The sequence below is a fragment of the Capra hircus genome, chromosome 1, assembly GCF_001704415.2.
Source record: "Capra hircus breed San Clemente chromosome 1, ASM170441v1, whole genome shotgun sequence".
Lineage (NCBI taxonomy): Eukaryota > Metazoa > Chordata > Mammalia > Artiodactyla > Bovidae > Capra > Capra hircus.
This window is the reverse complement of record NC_030808.1, coordinates 106,027,247-106,050,776: the sequence shown is the minus strand read 5'-3', so window position 1 is coordinate 106,050,776 and position 23,530 is coordinate 106,027,247. Positions and strand designations below refer to the sequence as shown.

Here is a 23,530-nt window from a genome sequence, read left to right as displayed (position 1 = left end):
TATTTTAGAAAATTTGGAAAATGAAGAAAACTGCATAGAGAATTATCAACCAAACTCTTTAGTCTGATAAAGCTAATGATACATGTTAATGTAATTCAGCCATTTCCCCCTCATATGTGTAGTAAGCAAACTGCTTTGTAATCTGTTTTTCATTATGAACATTTTCTCACATTATTAGTATTTTTTCATAACATGATTTTTATTTTTTATTTTTTATCTTATATTTTTATTTTTTTTTACATTTTTTAATTTTTTAATTTTTAAAATTTTAAAATCTTTAATTCTTACATGCGTTCCCAAACATGAAATATAATAGCTGCATTGTATTCCATTTCTCAGCGATCCCATAATGTAATCAACCAATTTCTAGACAAACTTTCATTACCTTGAATAATACTTTGATAAACATGTTTCTATACAACTCTTTATGCTCATCTTTAACTTTTTCTTAAATTCTTGGAAGGACAATTACTAAGTTAAAAGTGTAAACTACTTTAAAGTTTTGGTTCCACTTTTTCATTTGCTTTCCCAAAAAGATTGTCTGATTTATATTCCAATCACAGTGTAGAAGGCCAGTCTTCTTTTACTTCAGGCTTTTTGTCTCCTTGCTTTAATCGTTTTTCTGTTTCAATGCATTCTAAACTCAATTTCAAGCACATTCTTCCTCAAACAAGATTTGATAATTTATTCACTCTTTTTGATGTTTCGGCTATTTCTTCTTACTAACCTCTACAAATCAAAACTCCCTGGTTTAACAGTGGGTTAAAACTTCACCTGCCAGCTGTCTCATACCCCTAGTTTCATCAACTTCTTTTATTATTTTTCCCCATGAAGTCACATTCTCTACATTATAGATTGTTTTTCTTTTCTCCAGCAAGAGTTTTTAACCTTGAAACTGATCCTTAAACTGATCCTCCATCAGCATGATTTCCTGATTATTCTTCTTGTGCCCTCTCTAATTTCTCTCCCTAAAGGCTGCTCAGCACTTACCATAGCTCATATGTTAAACAAATGGTAATTTATCTCAAGATTCACATCTATTTTTGTATTGGTTTTTCTAGTGTTTCTAGAAAACGTTTTTCTAGTGTTTCACCTGTGTGTTGTTTACATGTTAAAACTGCAGGTTTGTGGCAGAGGTTTGTTCTCCCAGCAGTGTCAAATCTAATGTGCTTCACTCAGCAGACACTCAGTTAATTAGAATTGGCTGGCTGACAGGTTTTCTTTTTAAGATGAACTGTGAAGCATTTAGCAGCTTTTAAAATACACTAGTTTTTTTTTTTTTTTGTACACTCCTTTCCATCCCCTGCAAAGTGATTTCATAGACACTGATTATTTCTTAAAGAACATACAACTGTTAGAGTTAGTAGTGTTTTTGCATAATGACCAGTATGAGCATTCTACCTAGTAGGTTTCCAGAATTTAGATCCTTAATTGTTCTGCTTCTTTTATCTTTTTCATTCATTGAGTCTTTTTACAGGGTTTACTCCAGCCTTTTACTGTCTTCCAGAATGAAGTTGGCATGGGTAATAAAAATATATGCAAATTCCGTAAGAAGGGGTTTTAGGCACCTTTTGTGCATGTCCTCAAAACTTTTAGCCCATCTTTTTATTCCAGCATCTTCCCATTTATAATCGCAAGAACCCGTGAACCTGTATCATCCACTTTCTGCCCTGAGGTTTCTCTGCCACTTCCTGGGGTATGTTTGGGAACCTACTCAGCAGTTCAGATAAGCAAAACCTGAATGTCCAGGCTGCATTAACACCCTGCAAGGCAACCCTTCACTCAGGAACACTATCCTGAGGCACTCTACGTGACTGCTCAGAGAGCCCCTAGCAGAATTGAGTTCATTCCCAAATGAAGAAATAAAGGCAAGAATGGAGAAGATCAAACAGCTATGGAGAGGACGTTGTTAAATAGAGCTTCATATGCGGCTTGGTATATGAAGTACATAACTGACCATGTTGGCATGTGGATGATGTTGTGGAGTTAAGTTGTTTACTTCCGAAAATAATGGCTCCAATAATAATTAAAGACTAAGTGTAGTTCCGTTTGCCAGTAGAAGACCACACCTTTCTTGAGTCGCGAAAGAAAGTTCTGATTGCAAACAAAGAATGATGAATTGTCTGGAAGTTTTCTCTGAAAGCGATCTCAAAGTCCCTGATTCTTGGATATGGTAAAGGTATTAAGCTTCTGTGGTAGAGAGCACTGAACTTGGTGCTGGGGGAATACAAGGATGTGTGAGATACAGTCTTTATGTCAGCCAGACTGGGGAGCTAAAATATCTGTACCTCTATAAATACTTGAAAGACTATTGTCTGCTATTAGATGGGTTCACTAACAGAATTTATAACATTTGAGCCTACTTTGAAGGATGTGAAGGATTGGCCAAATCCATAATCTACCTGTGTGCTATGCTTAGTCACTCAGTCTTGTCTGACTCTTGGCAACCCCATGGACTGTAGCCCATCCGTGGGGATTCTCCAGGCAAGAATACTGGAGTGAGTTGCCATGCCCTCCTTCGTGGGATCTTCCCAACAACCCAGGGGTCAAACCCAGGTCTCCCACATTGCAGGCGGTTTCTTTACTGTCTGAGCCACCAGGGAAGCCCAAGAATACTGGAGCGGGTAGCCTGTCCCTTCCCCAGGGAAACTTCCCAATCTAGGAATCAAACTGTGGTCTCCTGCATTACAGGCGGATTCTTTACCAGCTAAGCTATCAGGGAAGCTCATATTCTGCCTACTTTAACTTAAAGTTATTGTGAAGACACAGAATGTTAGCAACCTAAATTGCTGAGAAAAGCATAAAGTAAATGCAAGACTCAAGATTGTAACAAAGTACTATTTCTGGAATAGTTAGTTTATGAGAATATTCAGTTTAGGACTTAAATTTCTCATAGCACTTACCAATGATGAAAGAATAGATAAGTAGTCCTATTTTTTAATTTTGTTTTTCACTTCACTTTTAGAACTCTGGTGAAAGTTTAAAATTTAAGCTGCTCTTTGTACTATTACTTGTGCAATAATTACAGTCTCAGTTAATAATATGAACACCTGTTTTTTATTGAAATATAATTGACTTATTAGTTTCATGTGTACAACATAATGATTCAGTATTTATGCATATTGTGAAACGATCACCACAGTAGGGTCTAGTTAATCACACGTCATTATGCATATTTTTCTTTTGATGAAAACGTTTAAAATCTGTTTTCTTATCAACTTTCAACAACGCAATACAGCATTATTAACTGCAGTCACCAGGACTTATTTTATAAATGGAGGTTTGGTATCTTTTGACTACTTTCACCCATTTTGCTCACCTCTGGCAACCACCAATCTGTTCTCTGCATCTGTGAGTTTGGTTTTGTGTTTTTATTTTTCACATGTGAGATCGTGTGGTATTTTTATGACAGCCAGCCTACTTTTTAGCATAGGTTTTTGCTAGAATGTAAGGTTTTAACTGACATTTGAATACACTTAGAGAATCAACTCAGTATAAAGGTGATTTCTTGAAATATCTTGAAAGAAGCTAATATTTTGCTAGAGTTATTTCTTTCTGTTCTGCTTAAAAATCTTTCCCAGTGGAAAGAACTCTCTATAGTAGTCCCTGAGTATCCACAGAGGATTAGTTCCAGGACTCTCTTAGATGCCAAAATCCAAGTCACTCAAGCTGCATATAAAAAGGTGTAGTATTTACCTATAACTTATGCATGTGTTTTAAATCATCTGTAGATCACTTATAATACCTAATACAATGTAAATACTATGTAAATAGTTGTTAGATACAGTGTAAATCCTATGTAAACAGTTCCTGGCATGGCAGATTCAAATTTTGCTTTATGGAATTTTCTGAATTCTTTTTTTACCTTTTAAAAATTGAAGTATAGTTAACACACAACATTATGTTAGTTTCAGGTGTCCAACATAGTCATTTGGCAATTAAATGTATTACAAAATGATCCCCACAGTAAGCCCAGTAACCATCTATCACTACACAAAATTATTACAGTGTTATCCACTACCGTCATGCTCTGAGATATTGCAGGTTTGGTTCCAGACCACTGAAATAAAGCTAATATTGCAATAAAGTGAACCATACAATTTTTTTTGGTTTCTGAGTGCATATAAAAGTTATTATAGTCTATTAAGTGTACAGTAGCATTATGTCTAAAAAAGTACAATGTACATACCCTTTATTAAAAAGATGTTGTTGTTCGACTGCTCAGTCGTGTCGACTCTTTGTGACCCCATGGACTGCAGCACCCAGGCTTCCCTGTCCTCCACCATTTCCTGGAGCTTGCTCAAACTCATGTCCATTGATTGAGTCGGTTATGCCGTCCAACCATCTCTTCTGTCATCCCCTTCTCCTCCTGCCTTCAATCTTTCCCAGCATCAGGGTCTTTTCTAATGAGTTGGCTTTTTGCATCAGGTGGCCAAAGTATTGGAGCTTCAGCTTTAGCATCAGTCCTTCAGATGAATATTCAGTATTGATTTCCTTTAGGACTGACTGGTTTGATCTCCTTGTAGTCCAAGGGACTCTCAAGAGTCTTCTCCAATACCACAGTTCAAAAGCATCAGTTCTTCCGTGCTCAGCCTTCTTTATGGTCCAACTCTCACATTGATACATGACTACTGGAAAAACTATAGCTTTGACTACATGGACCTTTGTTGGCAAAGTAATTTAAAAATACTGTATTTCTAAAAATTGCTGACCACTGTCTTACAATGTAGGGCTGCCACAAACCTTCAATTTGTTAAACAAACAAAAAAAAGGCAACAAATGACAGCACAGTAAAATAAGGAATGCCTATATATTCCTTATGCTGTGTAGTACATCTCCGTGATTTATTTGTTTTATAACTTGAAGTTTGCACCTCTTAATCCCTTTTACCTATTTCACCTAACCTCCCACTCTGTCCTTTCCACCTCTCTATATCCATGAGTTTGTTTTTCTCTTCTTTGGTTTGTTCATTTGTTTTTTAGATTCCACATGTAAATGAGATCACATAGTATTCGTCTTTCTCTGCCTAATTTATTTCACTTAGCATGATGCCATTTTGCTGCAATTGGCAAAATTTTGTTCTTTTTCACGACTGAGTTATATTCCTTTGCACATATATACCACATCTTCTTTCATCCTTTCTTCTATCAGTGAACTTCTGGTTTACTTCCATATCTTGGCCATGCTTCCCTGGTGGCTCAGATGGTAAGGAATCTGCCTGCAATGCAGATGACCTACCTAGGTTTGATCCCATGGACAGAGGAGCTTGGCAGGCTACAGTGGATGGGGTTACAAAGAGTCGGACACAGCTGGGTGACTAACACACCCACAAATACACAAGATAGGCTGCTGGAACTGTCTCTATGGTTGTGTGGAATTTGTCCGTGATCCAACAGACCTTTTTAGATTGCTTCCATATCTTGGCTATAGTAAGTAGTACTACACTGAACATAGGGCTGTTTTTGAGTTACTGGGTTTTTTCTCCCCTTGGTTAAATCCTTCAGAAGTGGAATTTCTAGATTGTTTGGTAGTTTTTTGATAGTATTTTTTAATTAATTTATTGTTTTATCTTTGGCTGCGCTGCGTGTCCACTGTCGTGTACAAGCTTTTCTCTAATTGCAGTGAGACGGGGCTGCTCTCTAGTCGTGCACAGGCTTCTCATTGCAGTGGCTCCACTGGTTATGGAGCATGGACCCTAGGCATTCAGGCTTCAGTAGTTGCAGTGCATAGACTTGATTGCCATGCAGCATGTGGGATCTTCATGGACCAGGGATGGGACCCATGTCCCCTGCATTGCAAGGTGGACTCTGAACCACTGAACCATCAGGAAGCCTAGTGCTTCTATTTTTAATTTTAAAGGACCCTTCATGTTGTTTTCCATAGTGGGTACACCAACTTGCACTTCAGCCAGTAGTGCTCAAGGGTTCCCTTTTCTCCATATTCTCACCAACAGTTGTTATTTGTCGTCTTTTTGATGACAGCCATTCTGACAGGTGTGAGGTGATAGCTCGTTGTGATTTTGATTTGCATTTTCATGATGATTAGTGACTTTGAGCATCTTTTCATATGTCTTTTAGCCAGCCATTTGTATGTCTCTTTTGGAGAAATGTCCATTCAGGTTCTCTGCCCATTTTTTAAATGGATTAAAAAAAAATTGAATTGTATGACTTCTTTATATAATTTGGATAATAACCCCTTATCAGATCCACCATTTACAAATATCTTCTCCTGTTCAATAGGTTGTCTTTTTGTTTTGTTGATAGTTTCCTTTGCTGTGCAAAAGCTTTCTAGTTTGATGTAGTTTTACATTTGTTTATTTGTGCTTTTGTTTCCCTGGTCTGAGGAGACAGAGCCAAAAAAATATCGCTAAGATCAGTGTCAGAGACCATACTGACTGTGTTTTCTCCTAGGGGTTTTATGGTCTCAGGCCTTTAAGTCTGTAATCCATTTTGAGTTCATTATTGTATATGGTGTAAGACAATGGTCCTCTTGCTGTGGCCGTGGTGGTGCTGGGGCTGGCTGTAAGGCTTGGTTGCCACTGTTGCAAATGTTCTGGTATGACCCCTAGGGTGAGAGCCACTGTGGGGCTATGCTAGTGCCCGCCAAGGGTGCCTAGTCAGGCTGGCAAGTTTGTGGGCCACGTTGGAGGGGCCCTAGTCCTGGCCGAGGGCACTCACCCAGACTGGTGGGGCAGGTTTCTTTCCATATGTTTTCCACCTGCAGCTGATTGAATCCACAGATTTGGAACCTGTAGATATAGAGGGCTGATTGTCCATGAAATAATACTGCTTTAGAAATGAAATGACCAAATTTAACTCCACTTTAGTAAAAAATATTGGCTCCGTTCCAAGACCTACAATTCAATTTTAATTAGAAGAGTATATCAGTGGACACAATGGGAAGAAAATGTGTGGTTTGCTTTCAGTAAAACTGAGTACAGCAATACTTTTTCAGTGTGCATTATGGAATTATTTCCTGTACCTCATAGATATTTCCAAGGGAAAAAAATCAAAGACACGTGTTACACTGGATAGCAAGGTAGTGTGAATTTTGAAATAGTTATTCTGCAGTGTGTTTCTTCATTTTCCATTGTCGGGAGAAAATTGTTATTAAACTTTAGAATTAAATATGTTGTACTAATGTGCTGAGTCCATTTACATTTTATGGAATAATTGTATTTGTTCTGCACTAGCTAGCTGGCTGGCAGAGAAAATGAGTGGTGTTTGGTGATATTTTAAAGTTGTCATTTCATCAGCAACCAACTTAGAGGATCTAAATATAAATCTGGAAATGAAGTGTTGTGTGCTATATTTGGCTGCTCTGAAGACTGAAATAAAGCTTCTCCTACCACTTCCCAGTGGGTTTTTCCTGAGAGTCAGTTGTTCTTCTGGCAAGTTTTTTTTTTTTTTTTTTATCCTAAATTGTGCTGGCCTTTAGAAGGAAAACTACAAAAGTTACCCCCAAAAATTATATTTTAAAGGTAATGTTTTTAATTATGGGAATTAAAAAAAATATGTAAATGTGTCTTCACCTTATTCTGGGCCCATACCCCAGGGCAATACTGTTTAACAATTTCTCTTATTTTAGTTTTCTAGTAATTGTGAATATAATTGTAAATTATATATATATATATATATATATATATACGCCTTCATTTATTTTATCAACTTTAGACCCTCTACGTATGAGGTAGGACTGCACTGTAAGAAGATGCCAAAACTCTTGGCATTCTCAAGAGATGTGTTTTAAGAATTTAAGAACTCAGTTCTTCTGAGTCATACATGCTGCTCTATTACTTAATTTCTCCCTTGAAGTTCTACTTAACTTTAACTGTGATTCTCAGCTGGAAGGGAGAAAAGTGTGCTATGGCCTCAGTCCAGCAGAAGAATGTATCAGAATCTTTGGGAAGGTCTTTTTCAGATGTCTTCCTTCTTACCTTTTAAAGGAAGCTCACTTACTTGGTTGAAAGTCATTGTGTGCAATTTTGGGTGTCACTAGTTGAGAGTTTATTATGCAGATAGTCCAGAAGCAGAAAAAAAACAATTCAGAATAATATATATATTATTTATATATAATAGAAAATATATTTTATATATAAAGGCCAAGATATTTTAGTGGTAAATAGTTCTTTGTTCAGACAGAGGCATCATTGTTTTAGATCTCTTCATTTTCTGTTTATCCTATTATTCCATTATTAACCCTAGCAGAGGGCTTTCCTTTTTATTTGCTTTACAAGAGTTCCTGCCTAAGCAGTAATGAGCAGAGAACAAGAAAACAAAGCAGAGATGTGAATGCCACAGCATGGTAGGGCTTCCTGCTCAGATGAGTTACTAGCTTCTGAATTCTAGATAAGGGTGAGTCAGATTATCTCCAGTAGAATTACTATCACTGGACCTTACAGGTTCAGTGGAATAGTTGAAACTCTGAGGTCTCACTCCTTAAATGCCAGTCCGCATCTTTTATACCTTTAAACCTGATGGAAAACTCTTAAAAGTCTGTGATTTTGTGTATTTGGCACCTTAACTTGGTCCTGCTGCTGCTAAGTCACTTCAGTCGTGTCCGACTCTGTGACCCCATAGACGGCAGCCCACCAGGCTCTGCCGTCCCTGGGATTCTCCAGGCAAGAACACTGGAGTGGGTTGCCATTTCCTTCTCCAGTGCATGAAAGTGAAAAGTGAAAGTGAGGTCGCTCAGTCGTGTCCGACAGTGGAGTCTTAAAATGACAACAGCAGTGACAAGGACGTGTTTGTGTAAAGAGCTGGTTCCACAGTACTCTTGAGTTCTCACTACAGCACCTAAGTGAAGTGAAAAACCTACGATGAGAAATACTAATGGGGCTCTCTATTTGTTTTATCTGCAGACAGCAGCTGAATATGTAAAATCTCGACTCCCAGAGGCCCTTAAGCAGCATCTTCAAGACTACGAGAAAGACAAAGAAAATAGTGTATTGTCTTACCAGACCATCCTTGAACAGCAGATTCTATCAATTGACCGAGAAATGCTAGAAAAATTGACTGTATCCTATGATGAAGCAGGTATGTTTGTCTTTAATACATACACACACACATATGCATGCACACATACAATGTTTTCTTCCTAAAGAAATTTTTTTTTAGATTTTGGTTACATTTAGGTCCTTTTCTTTGATAGAAGAAGAAGGATAGACTAGACTCAAAGTTATATAACATGGATTAGCAGTAAGTTTCATTTCTGAAGTTTTAGTATCAAAGACTTTAATCAAGAGATTTCTAAAAATGGCTCTGAAATATCAAATCCTGTTAAAATTTTTTGCTCTTTTTTAAATGGAATTTTTCTGGCCTTTTATCAGCAATGTGCTTCTACTGATTTAATCTTTTAGTGTCACTTCAATTCTAGATGTGAGCTGAAAACTTTTACATCCAATAATCCCAGAACTGTTAGTTTCTTCAAGTATTATTTTTTAATTTCAGAAATTTTCTTTTCTGAAGAGGTATCATTTTTTGCCCTGAAGTTTCAAGTTGAACTTGACTTTCTTTTCCTTTAGCTCCTCAGATGAATCCTAGCCCCTAACACCACACTGGACACTTTAGTTTACTGCGTTCTGTAAATTCATATTATCCAAAAGAGCTGTTTAATGAAGGAACTTATTAGTGAAGGCCTGGATTGACCTCCCTTGTGATACCATTCTATCTATTACATGGTCTGTCAGCTAAAACCTAATTGTAATGAAACCAGTGCCATATTACTTGGAATTACTAAAATCTTTAATAAAACTAAACTTATTCAGGAGAAATATCTTGATTAAAATGATCATACCACCTCTGCATCCCACCCTCCCACAAAATGAATTAAGAAGTATGGGAAAATAGGTTTCTAATGGTCAAACACTGCTGCTGCTGCTGCTAAGTCATTTCAGTCGTGTCCAACTCTGTGCGACCCCATAGACGGCCGCCCACCAGGCTTCCCGGTCCCTGGGATTCTCCAGGCAAGAACACTGGAGTGGGTTGCCATTTCCTTCTCCAGTGCATGAAAGTGAAAAGTGAAAGTGAAGTCGCTCAGTCGTGTCTGACTCTCAGCGACCCCATGGACTGCAGCCCACCAGGCTCCTCCGTCCATGGGATTTTCCAGGCAAGAGTACTGGAGTGGGGTGCCATTGCCTTCTCTGGTCAAACACTAGTAGTATTAATGCCCTTTTTAATACCAGCATCTTCTGTTTTTATTTCTACAAAGGAATTGTTATTATCATCTTACTTTCTTTCACATGATCTAAACAGTGTCAGTGCTGACATTCTTAACATTTGATTTCAAGCTTAAATAGCAAACAGAAGAGCAAACCTTAAAAAAAAAAATTTTTTTTTTCTGCACATGCCTAACCACCGATGCACCTTTTGTGGTGATTAAGCTGTCCACATTTTCATTCTAACTTCTAACCTGTTTATATTCACAGGGTAGATCCACGTGTCTAGGCTTGCCCAGGACATCACTACTCTCTTTATGATTCTTCTTTGCTTTATTGATTGTGTGAAAGACACGGTGACTTTCTTCTGCCTGTTGGGCTTTGAGTTATCTAGCCTCTGTATTTGTCTTGTTTTTAACGTTCTTCTCTTTGGAATGGTCAGTCATCTCCTCTCTCACCCTATTGGAGTAACATAAGGCTATGTAACCAGCCCTATCACAATAATTTTTAAAGTTTCAAGATTCTCAGAGATTATAGAACTCAAATAGTCCATCTGCTTCCTGTCCCCATAACCATTTTTTAAATTTTATTTGAAGTATAGATTTAAATATTGTATTAATTTCTGCTGTACAGCAAAGTGATTGTGTTATATGTGTATATATATTCTTTTTCATATTCATTTCCATTATGGTTTATCACAGGAAATTGATTATAGTATCCTGTGCTACATAGTAGGACCTTGTTTATCTATCTCTATATATACTAGTTTGCATCAACTATTTCCAAACTCTCAGTTCATTCAACCCCTTCTCCCTCCCCCTTGGCAACCACAAGTCTGTTCTCCAAGTCTGTGAGTCTGTTTCTGTTTCATGAATAGGTTCATTTGTGTCATATTTTAGATTCCACATATATGTGATATCGTATGCTATTTGTCTTTTTCTGATTTACTTCATTTAGTATGATAATCTCTAAATCCATTAATGTTGCTAAAATGGCATTGTTTTGTTTTTTTTTATGGCTGAGTAACATTCCAGTGTGTGTGTGTGTGTGTGTGTGTGTGTGTGTGTGTGTGTGTGTATACCACATCTTTATCCATTCATCTGACAGTAGACATTTAGGTTGTTTCCATGTCTTGGCCATTGTAAATGGTGCTGCTATGAATATTGAGGTGCATATGTATTTTCAAATTATAGTTTTGTTTGGGTAGGTATATGCCCAGGAGTGGGATTGCTGGATCATATGGCATCTCCGTTCTTTTTTTTTTTTTGAGGAACCTCCACACTTTTCCACAGTGGCTGTGCCAATTTACATTCCCAACAATGGTATAAAAGGATTCCCTTTTTGCCACATCCTCTCCAGCATTAGCATCTTTTCAACTGTCTATTGACTATCTTTATGTCTTTGGAGAAATGTCTGTTTAGGTCTTCTGTTCAGTTTTCAATTTAGTTGCTTAGGTTTTTTTGTTATTGAATTATGTGAACGGTTTATCTATTTTAGAAATTAAGCCCTTACTGGTCACATCATTTGCAAATATTTTCTCCCAGTCCATAGGTTGTCTTTTTGTTTTGTTTATAGTTTCCTTTACTGTGCAAAAGTTTATAAGCTTGATTAGGTTCCATTTGTTTAGTTTTGCTTTTATTTCTATTGCCTTGGAACACTGACCTAAGAAAACATTGGTACAATTTATGTCAGAATGTTTTGCCTGTGTTCTCCTCAAAGAGTTTTATGCTGTCATGTCTTATATTTCATTAAGCCATTTAAAATTTATTTTTGTGTATGGTGAAAGGATGTGTTCTAACCTCATTGCATTGATTTACATGTGACTGTCCCACCCTCCCAACACCACTTGAAGAGACTGTCCTTTCTGCATTGTATATTCCTGCCTCATTTGTCAAAGATTAATTGTCCATAAGTGTGTGGGTTGATATTTGGGCTTTCTCTTCTGTTACATTGATCCATATGTCTGTTTTGGTGCCAATATCACGCAGTTTTGATTACTGTAGCTTTGTAGTATTGTCTGAAGTCTGGGAGGGTTATGCCTCCTGCTTCCCCACCCCGACCCAACCCTTAAAGATTGCTGTGGTAATTCTGGGTCTTATGCATCCATATAAATTTTAGGATTGCCCACTACCATTCTATAATGAGAAAACTGAGACTTGTCTAAAGTAACACAGTTAGTTATAGAGCTGGAATTCCAGCCTCCTAACTACTAATCAAGCTGGGCTGTCACCATATTCATGCAGGTTGTCATTCACTCAGTTGGCATTTGTGGAAGGCATAGCAATATGCTTGACAGTTGTAAGAAAGGACAAGCATAGAAAGGGCAGAGAGGAATCTGAGATGTAGAAAACAGAGATCTTGCATAATGAAATCTAGCTAAAACATAGATTTATGTTTTATGTTTATGTTAAAGCATAGATTTATGGCTTCTAGTGAAAAATATCTGACCATTTGGAATATGTACACTCTATAATATCCATAATCTGTTAAAGTTAAGCTGAGGGGATGTGGAGAAAAGGAACAGTGAAAGTGGCTGTTCATGTTATTAAAACCTCTTCATGTGAGGTAATTTTAATGGCTGCATAATGTTCTATTCTTTGAAATTGCTACTCACTAAGCATTTCTTATATTGGATGATTATGGGTTTTTTTGGTTTTGCTATTATGAATAATGCTGCAATGAATATAAACATTTGTCTACATTTCATATTACTCTAGGGAACAGACTTTCAAAAACATGAATTTAGAATTAGAAGGTAGGGAAGGAGATAATGCTTAGAGCAGAGCCTTGGAGCAGCAAGGAATAAGAGCAAAGAGTAAATCCATAAAAAGTAGTCATCATATGGCACTACACTCTAATTCAAATCAGCATTCACAGACCCTGCATTATAGAGCTGACATCATTGATCTGCATAACAGTGACCTTCATTCACAGAGAAAAGGTTCAGTAATGTTAATTATATTCTGTATATAAAACTAGGAATTGTATGAATAGAAACCACTTTAAGATTTTCATCCAGTTGGTTTATTTTTAAGTCAGACTATTATAGGAATAAAGATTTTTGTGGTATAATTGAAAGAGTTCTTGGAGCCAGAAGACCCAAATTCTGTTCCTAGCTCTGCTGCCAACCAGGTGTGTGACCTTGATTAAGTCACCAAACCTCCCTAAAGCCTATTTCCCTAGAAATGGAAGGTGTGAACAGTATCTCATAGATGTCTTCCATTTCTAAAACTATGATTCTGGTCTCTTGACATGGAAAACTCAGGTAGCCATAGTTTCTGGAAGGTTGCACATAGCTGCTTCGTGAATCTTCTGCTTGCTCATTTGCCTTTCTCCTCTCTTCACAGATATCCCATGTAATTTGTTTAAAAACTGTCTGGAAGACAACTGTCACTTATCTTTTTTGGCACGTGCACATGAATTTGCTCAGGCATGCTTTTGTTGCTAAGATAGGGAGTGAGACTATGAGGGAGGCAAAACCGGATTTTGGGAGGAAAGGTTCTGAGCCATCATTCATGGATTCTTGTTAAGACTGCTTAGATTTCTTAAAAATTAATTTATATATTTTAATTGAAGGCTAATTACTTTATAATATTGTATTGGTTTTGCCATACATTGACATGAATCAGCCACAGGTGTACATGTGTTCCCTATCCTGAACCCCCCTCCCACCTCCCTCCCCATCCCACCCCTCAGGGTCATCCCAGTGCACCAGCCCTGAGCACTCTGTCTCATGCATTGAACCTGGACAGGCAGTCTGTTTCACATATGATAATATACATGTTTCAATGCTATTCTCTCAAATCATCCCACCCTCGCCTTCTCCCACAGAGTCCAAAAGTCTGTTCTTTACATCTGTGTCTTTTTTACTGTCTCATATATAGGGTCATTGTTACCGTCTTTCTAAATTCCATATATATGCATTAATATACTATATTGGTATTTTTCTTTCTGACTTACTTCACTCTGTTTAATAGGCTCCAGTTTCACCTACCTCATTAGAACTGATTAAAATGCATTATTTTCAATAGCTGAGTAATAATTCCATTGTGTATATGTACCACAGCTTTCTTATCCATTCGTCTGCTGATGGACATCTAGGTTGCTTCCATGTCCTGGCTATTGTAAACAGTCCTGAGATGAACATTGGGGTACACGTGTCTCTTTCAATTCTGATTTCCTTGGTGTGTATGCCAGCAGTGGGATTGCTGGGTTGTATGGCAGTTCTATTTCCAGTTTTTTAAGGAATCGCCACACTGTTCTCCATTGTGACTGTACTAGTTTGCATTCCCACCAACAGTGTAAGATGGTTCCCTTTTCTTTGCACCTTCTTCAGCATTTATTGTTTGTAGACTTTTTGATAAGACTGCTTAGATTTTTTTTATTGGTACTTATTAATACTAAGCAAAATCTAGCTTGAGAAGATATGGTGTGCTTTTGATCCGTTAATGTTTTTATTTGAATGGAGGTACAAGTTCATACACATTTCAATAGATTGGATTTAGCAGAGAGAAATTTCCAAGGAAAAGAGCTGCATGATTTGAAGGGATCAAAATAGCATTCCACACTGTCTCAGAAAGCATCATTAACCTAAGTATTTAGTGTTTATCATAGTGGGCAATAGTGGTAAAGAACCTACCTGCCAACGCAGGAGGCAGGAGATGTGGGTTCGATCCCTGAGTCAGGAAGATCCCCTGGAGGAGGGCGTGGCAACCCACTCCAGTATTCTTGCCTGGAGAATCCCATGGACAGAGAAGCCTGGTGGGATACAATCCATAGGGTTGCAGAGAGTCAGACACAACTGAAGCGATTTAGCACTCACAGAATGGGCAAATGGCAACCCACTCCAGTACTCTTGCCTGGAAAACCCCATGGGCAGAGGAGCCTGGTAGGCTGCAGTCCATGGGGTCATGAAGAGTCAGACATAACTGAGCGACTTCACTTTCACTTTTCCCTTTCTTGCATTGGAGAAGGAAATGGCAACCCACTCCAGTGTTCTTGCCTGGAGAATCCCAGGGACAGTGGAGCCTGGTGGGCTGCCGTCTATGGGGTCGCACAGAGTCGGACATGACTGAAGTGACTTAGCAGCAGCAGCAGCAGAATGGGCAAAAGTTGAAGGGTTGAAATAGCCTGAGAGGGAATTTTTTTCTCTCATTATTTACTTTTATGCTTATATGTTATTCATGTCTCTCTTTGTTGTTTAGTCGTTCAGTCATGTCCGACTCTTTGTGACCCATGGACTGTGGCATGCCAGGCTTCTCTGTCCTTCATTATCTCCCGGGGTTTGCTTAATCTCATGTCCACTGAATCAATGAAGCCATCCAGCCATTTCATCCTCTGTCTCTCCCTTCTCCTCCTGCCTTCAATCTTTCCTAGCATCAGGATCTTTTCTAATGAGTCAGCTCTTCACATCAGGTGGCCAAAGTATTCGAGCTTCAGCTTTAGCATCAGTCTTTCCAATGAATATTCAGGGTTGATTTCCTTTAGGATTGACTGGTTTGATCTCCAAGGGACTCTCAAGAGCCTTCTCCAACACCACAGTTCAAAAGCATCAATTCTTTGGTGCTCAACTTTCTTAATGGTCTCACACATTAAGAGATGAACTCTCACATCTGTACATGACTACTGGAAAAATCATAGCTTTGATTAGAAAAATCATAGCTTTGATTAGAAGCCTTTGTCAGTAAAGTAATATCTCTGCTTTCTAATATGCTGTCTAGGTTTGTCATAGCTTTTCTTCCAAGGAGCAAGCATCTTTTAATTTCATGGCTGCAGTCACCATCTGCAGCGATTTTGGAGCCCAAGAAAAGAAAGTCTGTCACTGTTTCCATTTTTTCCCCATTTGCCATGAAGTAATGGGATCAGATGCCATGATCTTCGTTTTGTGAATGTTGAGTTTAAAGCCAGCTTTTTCACTCTCCTCTTTCACCTTCATCAAGAGGCTCTTTTGTTCCTCTTTACTTTCTGCCATTAGGGTGGGGTCCTCTGCATATCTGAGGTTATTGATAAATTCTCCCAGCAACCTTGATTCCAGCTTGTGCTTCATTCAGCCTGGCATTTTGCATGTACTCTGCGTGTAAGTTAGATAAGCAGAGTGGCAATATGCAGCCTTGACAAACTGCTTTCCCAATTTTGTTTTTTTTTTTTTTTTCTGTTAAAATTTATTTTTTTTTAATTTTTTTTTTTAGTTTTTTTTTTTTAAATTTTAAAATCTTTAATTCTTACATGCGTTCCCAAACAATATACAGCCTTGACAAACTGCTTTCCCAATTTTGAACTGGCCCATCGTTCCATGTCTGGTTCTACCTGTTGCTTCTTGATCTGCATACAAATTTCTCAGGAGGCACTTAAGGTGGTTCTGGTATTCTCATCTCTTTGAGAATTTTCCACAGTTTGTTGTGATCCACACAATCAAAAGCTTTAGTGTAGTCAGTGAAGCAGAAGTAGATGTTTTTCTAGAATCCCCTTGCTTTTTCTGTGATCCAGCAGGTGTTGTCAATTTGATCTCTGGTTCCTCTGCCTTTTCTAAATCCAGTTTGTACATCTGGAAGTTCTCAGTTCACATACTGTTGAAGCTTATTTTGGAGAATTTTGAGCATGACCTTGCCAGCAAGTGAGATGAGTACAACTGTGTGGTAGTCTGAGAATTCTTTGGGACTAGAATGAAAACTGACCTTTCCAGTCCTGTGGCCACTGCTGCGTTTTCCAAATTTGCTGGCATATTGAGTGCAGCACTTCCACAGCATCATCTTTTAGGATTTGAAATAGCTCAGTTGGAGTTCTGTCACCTCCACTTTGTTCATAGTGATGGTTCCTGAGGCCCACTTGACTTCACATTCCAAGCTGTCTGGCTCTAGGTGAGTGATCATACCACCCTGATTATCCAGGTCATGTCTCTCTAACCTCAAATTTTTTATAATTTTTTTGTAAAGTTTGGGCATGAATTGATAATCTACACATTCCTTTGTTAAGGATAAAGTAGTGTGACTTGTAATGCCTTGTGTTTGAGGGAATTGTGAGAAGAATAGGTCGATTTATTTGAGAATGATACTCTCTGCACACTCAAGAACCCCAAGGCATGGGAAACAGAAGGAGAAAGCACTTCCTTTTCCCTTTGGGAAGAGCTGAGTCTGCCTGTAAGTGGGTGGACTGCCCGGTAGTGGAATCTTGTTTTTGGTCTGGAAACATTTGCCTAAGTTGATGCTTTGATCTCTTTCTCGGAGTTAAATCTAAGACTGGCGAAGGTTTTATTTGTTCTCACAGTCCACTAGAAACCTAGACAGCTTTCCAAGGAGCACATCTGTCTACCACATAGAAAGAGCACTTACAGGTAAAAAGTGGGCCAGACAGTGCAGATGAGGTAGGGAAAGAACTCAGGCAGCTGTTGATTGTGTTCATCTGGGCATCAGTTCAGGCTGGGGGCCCACAGATCCATTGACAAGTGTCAGGCAGTCACGTACAACTTTCCCAGAGGAAGTAAGGAAGGAGGAACAGCATGAAGTTGTCAGCCTTTGCTTGGTGATTGCCTGATGCAGTCCTCCAGTGGGAGTTCCTGAGCTGTGCTCCAGCAAAGCTACCTGCCCTGAAGACACACCAAGTACTGTAATGTACTTCTTGAAGAAATAGCTTTTGAAAAGGGTGGCGAATGTGCTGTAAGAAATTTAGAAAGTAGCTGGAGGGGTCCCTCCCTTCAAGCTTATTTTCTTCTTCTTAATATAGATGGTACCTAAAAGTTATATCTCTGATTTAATTGAGCCATGAGTGTCAGAGTAATCAGTGATCTCAAAAGGAAAGCAGTTTACCGTCATGGAGAAAAAAATTGATCACACATTGAGAAACCAAACCCAGGAAAGAGATTGTGAAATATTTAGGGCCCTCCAAGTTTTCCAAGAACATAAAAAATGCAGTAAAAGGACTTTGCAGAAAGTTCTTCACTCTAATAAATACAGTGAATTTCTCAGTATGTTTCTCAAACATGTCCTAAGGGAAAAGGTGGCTTTAGGTTTCCTTAATTTATGTCTTCAACCAGAACCTTATTTCCAAGCTCAGAAGATGTTCTCACCAGAGGCTTTGTCAGGATTTGGAAGGAAGAGAAAAATAGGGAAACTTAAGAAAAATGTTATAAAGGAAAATTTAATATTGGTTGTGTAACCTCTGATACAAACTTCTACATTTCTATAAAAAGTTATATATGTTCAATTTTTCCATTTTGAGAGTAATATAAATATGTTTTAGAACATTTTTAAACTATGAAAAAATAGAAAAGGAAAAGATTAGCTCTAATTCTACCACTGAAACATAAAGACCATCTTTTGGTAGATTTATTTCTAGTCATTTTTCCTTGCTGCATTTGAATAATTTGTGCCCCATTTGATACCTTTTATTCAGTTAACAATGAAATATAATCGTATTTCTCAGTGCTCTAACAAGCTATTCATAAAAGTAATTGATAAAGACTGCATAATATCCTACTGAATGGATATGCCACAGTTAGCATCCCCATAACCTTTGAACATTTTCAGCATGACCCCTCTCTTTTATTCCTGTTTCAGTTCTTGTCACCAGGTAGAATCCCTGAATTTGGAGGTCTCTTTCTTACTTGAAAAGATGAGAATGGTAGTATGACTAACAAAACCATGATGAAGACTTCTGTAAGGCAGCCAGTTGTTAGTCATATAGCAGCAGGAGCAGAGGACGAAAACAGCTAGTTAAAATCTATTTATAAACTGAACTTTTTCTAGCCAATAATACCAGTCTTTTTAACTAAGATGATTTGAATTTCATATAATTCTTATTATTTCCCGTTATAGCATGGATTTAAAAGGCCAAAAGATAAAGGGCGAAGGAGTAGCGACTAAACAGAGTGATTTTGCCGTCTGTAAACTAGGGGACTGTCTGCCATGGCTGTTGGAAAGGATCCAAATGCATGATTCACCAGCACGGGGATTGGTTTCCATGTTTGTGGCAAGACATTGCACCTCTCTCTGCTTGGTTTCATTTACCGTAAAAAAAAAAAGGACAATGGATTGGATATTTCCTTATGGCTTTCCCAGCTTTAACAATGTGTGATTTTTGTCTCCAGTTCATTTAACATTCACTGGTTCATTTATTTCTTTACTCTGTTAACACTGACTAAGTGCCCAGGAACCAGGCACCGTGCCTGCCACTGGGAATGCCCAGATGACCACATGGCCCTTCCCTCCAGGTGTGTGTGCATGTGTGCACTTTTGTGTGCACATTTGTGTGGTGGCGGGAGGCCAGAGACACAGTGGTAGGAACAGATAACTACAGTACGGTGCACTTGGTGCTACGGTGTGTGCTCAGGGGATGGTGAATGGGTAGAGGAGGAAGGAATTGGGCTTGGGATTGAGAGAGTTTTTAAATAAATCAGAAAATGGTAAGAGAACCTATAAATTTCTTGAACTGTTTGTCTTGAACTATAACGTCAGTTGCATGTTTTAAAGGCAGGTTTATTGTGAGTGATGCTTTTTTTTTCTTTGCTCAGTAACTGTGGTTATGTATCAGCACCTTTACAGACCTATTCTTTTGAAAATAAATGTTTTTAAATTGACGTAAAGTTGATTTACAATGTTGTGTTTCTGGTGTAAAGCGAAGTAGTTCTTTTATAGTTTATAATATTAATAATCTTTTCCATTGTAGTTTATTATAAGATATTGCATAGAGTGCCCCATTCTGTACAGTAGGGCTTTTTATTTTTATGTATAGTAGTATATATATATGTTAATATCAAACTCCTAATTTATCCTTCCCTCCCCTTTCCCCTTTGGTAACCATAAATTTGTTTTCTACATTTGTGAGTCTCTTTCTGTTTTGCAGATGAGTTCATTTATACTTTTTTCTTTTAGAGCTCATAGATAAGCAGTATCACATGATATTTGCCTTTGCCTGGCTTACTTCGGTTAGTAGGATAATCTCTAGGTCCATCCATGTTGCTGCAAATGGCATTATTTCATACTTTTTTAGCTGAATAATATTCCATTGTATATGTATACCACATCTTCTTTATCCATTCATCTGGTGATGGACACTGAAGTTGCTTCTATGACTTGACTATTGTAAAGATTGCTGCTATGATCATTGGGGTACATGTTTCTTTTCAAGTTGGAGTTTTCTCCAGATATGTTTAGCAGTGGGATTGCTGGATCATATGGTAACTCTATTTTAAGTTTTTTAAGGAACCTCCATACTGTTCTCAATAGTGGCTGTACCAATTTACATTCCTACCAATAGTGTAGGAGGGTTCCATTTTCTTCCTATCCTCTCCAGCCTTTATTATTTGTAGACTTTTTAATAATGGTCATTCTGACTGGTATGAGATAGTACCTCACTGTAGTTTTGATTTGTATTTCTCTGATTATTAGTGGGGTTGAGCATCGTTTCATGTGCCTATTGGCCATCTATACAGACCTGTTCTTAACCTTTGCTGTAATATCACCTTCTACATTCTGTGTCACTCTCCAACTAATTTTAGTTCCTATTAATTCAGTTCAGTCGTTCAGTTGTGTCCAACTCTTTGCTACACCATGGACTACAGCACGCCAGGCTTCCCTGTCTATCACCAGCTCCCAGAGCTTGCTCAGACTCATGTCCATTGAGTTGGTGATGCCATCCAACCAACTCTTCCTCTGTTGTCCCCTTCTCCTCCTGCCTTCAGTCATTCCCAGCATCAGGGTCTTTTCAAATGAGTCAGTTTTTCGCATAAGGTGGCCAAAGTATTGAAGTTTCAGCTTCAGCACCAGTCCTTCCAATGAATATTCAGGACTGATTTCCGTTAGGATGGATTGGTTGGATCTCCTTGCAGTCCAAGGGACTCTCAAGAGTCTTCTCCAACACCACAGTTCAACAGCATCAATTCTTTGGCGCTCTGCTTTCTTTATAGTCCAATTCTCATATCCATACATGACTACAGGAAAAACCATAGCTTTGACTAGATAGGCCTTTGTTGACAAAGTAATGTCTCTGCTTTTTAATATGCTGTCTAGGTTGGTCATAACTTAATTAGCTTATACTTATACTTATCAGCATCACCTGTTTGCTTATGAGGTCTCACCCCTACCCCCTAAAAAAGTGATAATTCAGACTAAATTTTATAAAAACAATATGATGGGAAGTTATTTTTAAAAAATCACATTTTCAAACTTCATCTTATCTTTAATAAAAGGCCTCATATGCTTCTATGAGAATACATTGATCCAAATTTTGCAGTGGGCAAACAAAATGTTAAATTTTAGAGAACTTTGCTGAGAATCCTGGAAACTACAGGCTAACACTGAGATTTAGAATCAAGATGTGCTGCCTCTGGTGATGAACACATTTGACTGGAGCTGTGTTTATTTTCCTAATCAAGTTGTCATTGTTTGTCACAAAGGAAGTAATGTTACTACCTGCTCTGAAGTAGTATTTGATTACAAGGCCCAGAGAAAATGTGTTTACTTCAAAGAAAATAATTGTACCAGGTGGTCACCATTTAGACTGCATTGACCAGCTAGAGGCAGTGTGTTGATGCCATCTGTATCTCTTCCTTTCTGTACCATGAAAGTTTGGTAACCAAGCTTCTGTGAGGCCTTGTTGGAATGCTTGTAATAAATGTTAATGAACTCCAAGTTAATGGTAATGAAGGGAACAATAGGTGGTTTTTAAAGCACTGGAATTTCTCATGTACTGTGACCGTCATTTGTAGTGGTGAGAAGTAAGGAAAATGTACTCTCTGGCTGACTTTCAGATTCAGAAGATCTGTAATCGGAGGCAGCTGGACTGCCCTTTAATGTCATTTTGCAAGAATGTTAAGTTCAATCTTGGTGAGCTGCTGGATACTCTGACGTCTCATCTGGTGAACTGCCTCCTGAACAGTGTTGTTTTTAAGCCACCTTCTAGTGCCCAGAGGAATACTCTCTGTGTTTCTTGTTTTGTTAATGTCCTTGTCGCAAGGCTGTGTGGCTGAGGCCATCTCTGAGGGTGGTTTGATGGAGTTTCTGTAGTATAGACTCTCAGGAAGCACCTGAATGTCCTCTTGTAGTTCTGCAGTCAGTCAAAGGAAACTAAATCAGCTAGAGAAATCCCTAGAACCATCACTTCATTCAACACAAACATTTATTGTGTGCCAGGTTCTGGCTAAGTGCTGAGAATCTAAGAAATGGGGCAGGACAGTTGAGTTAGAGGTCTTTTCCCTTTGAATTTATTGCTCATCTTGAGTACTGTCTCTATAAATCTTTCCTCTAAGAGGTGCTTCAAAATGACAGCTTACCTGGCTTCTTCGTTCTCTGAGCCAGGGCCTTCTGTTCCTTTGATCTCAATTCTTCTTATTAAAGGAAGTGACAACAAATCACATGTCTGTTATTTATATCCTACTAGCTTCCTGAAAGTTGGATTTGCCATACATACAAAAGTAATGTTAAAATAAAAACAGAAAATCAAAGACAAAAACCAGGAAGGAAACAAATGCACTAACCATAAAGAAAAGACAAAATGAAACAGTTTTTCCATGGAGACAGCTCCTAATGCTGAAGTTTATGGAGCCTTTACCACAAGGTACCTTGTACTTTGGACACTGAGCAACATTGTCTGAGCCAGAGTTTCCCTAGAGCAGAGGCTGAAACAAAAGGCAAGAGTGAAAGTGTTGGTCACTCAGTCCTGTCCAACTCTGTGTGACCCCATGGACTGTAGCCTGCAAGGCTCCTCTGTCCATGGAATTCTCCAAGCAAGAATACTGGAGTGGGTAGTCATGCCCTTCTCCAGGGGATCTTCCTGACCCAGGGATCAAGCCTAGATCTCTTGCATTGCAGGTGGATTCTTTACTGTGTGTGTCACCAATTTAAGAATGTCACCGAAGGGGCAGGAGTGAGAGCCCTTGGGAGTGAACCAGGAAGGAAGGGAAAGAGAAGGGAAAGCTACCATGAGGACACAGTATGGAGCTGGTCTCCACTGAGTGTGGCTTCCTTAGTACCTGACTAAGGAAGCTTATGAGTGGCATCTCAGAGCTTTCTACCAGGAGGTGAAGGGAGAAGCATTTAACATCTATTCTCGTGCCCTTGTTTGTCAAGGGGAGCTCCATGGACATTAGCTGACCCACACTTCTGGCTTGTGTATGCCTGAGAGTTGCGTGGGTTCTGGGGTTGCCCATCTTGGCATCAGGGAACCTCCAGGGAAGGGAGCAAGGGATAAAGAGCTCAGGTCAGGGCTGCATTTGGCTGTTCTGGTTCCTGTACAGTGGCTGGGACCGAGAGTGTGTGAAATGCTACACAGGAGGTATGCTGTATGAGCATAAAAATGAAGTCTTCAAACAACTTTATAGGAAATACACTTAACTTGCTATATACTTGGCTTGGTATATAGGTGTATTTTTCAATCGCTTTC

At 38.5% G+C, this 23,530-nt stretch overlaps 1 protein-coding gene across 1 annotated transcript in view; it reads left to right on the top strand.

The window, feature by feature from the left end:
• Positions 1 to 23,530, top strand: part of PPM1L (protein phosphatase, Mg2+/Mn2+ dependent 1L) — a 330,246-nt gene that overhangs the window by 222,498 nt on the left and 84,218 nt on the right. Inside the window, exon 2 of the mRNA XM_005675377.3 lies at positions 8,861 to 9,035. Coding sequence (XP_005675434.1) covers positions 8,861 to 9,035 — 175 coding nt within the window. The remainder of the gene's footprint in view (positions 1 to 8,860; positions 9,036 to 23,530) is intronic.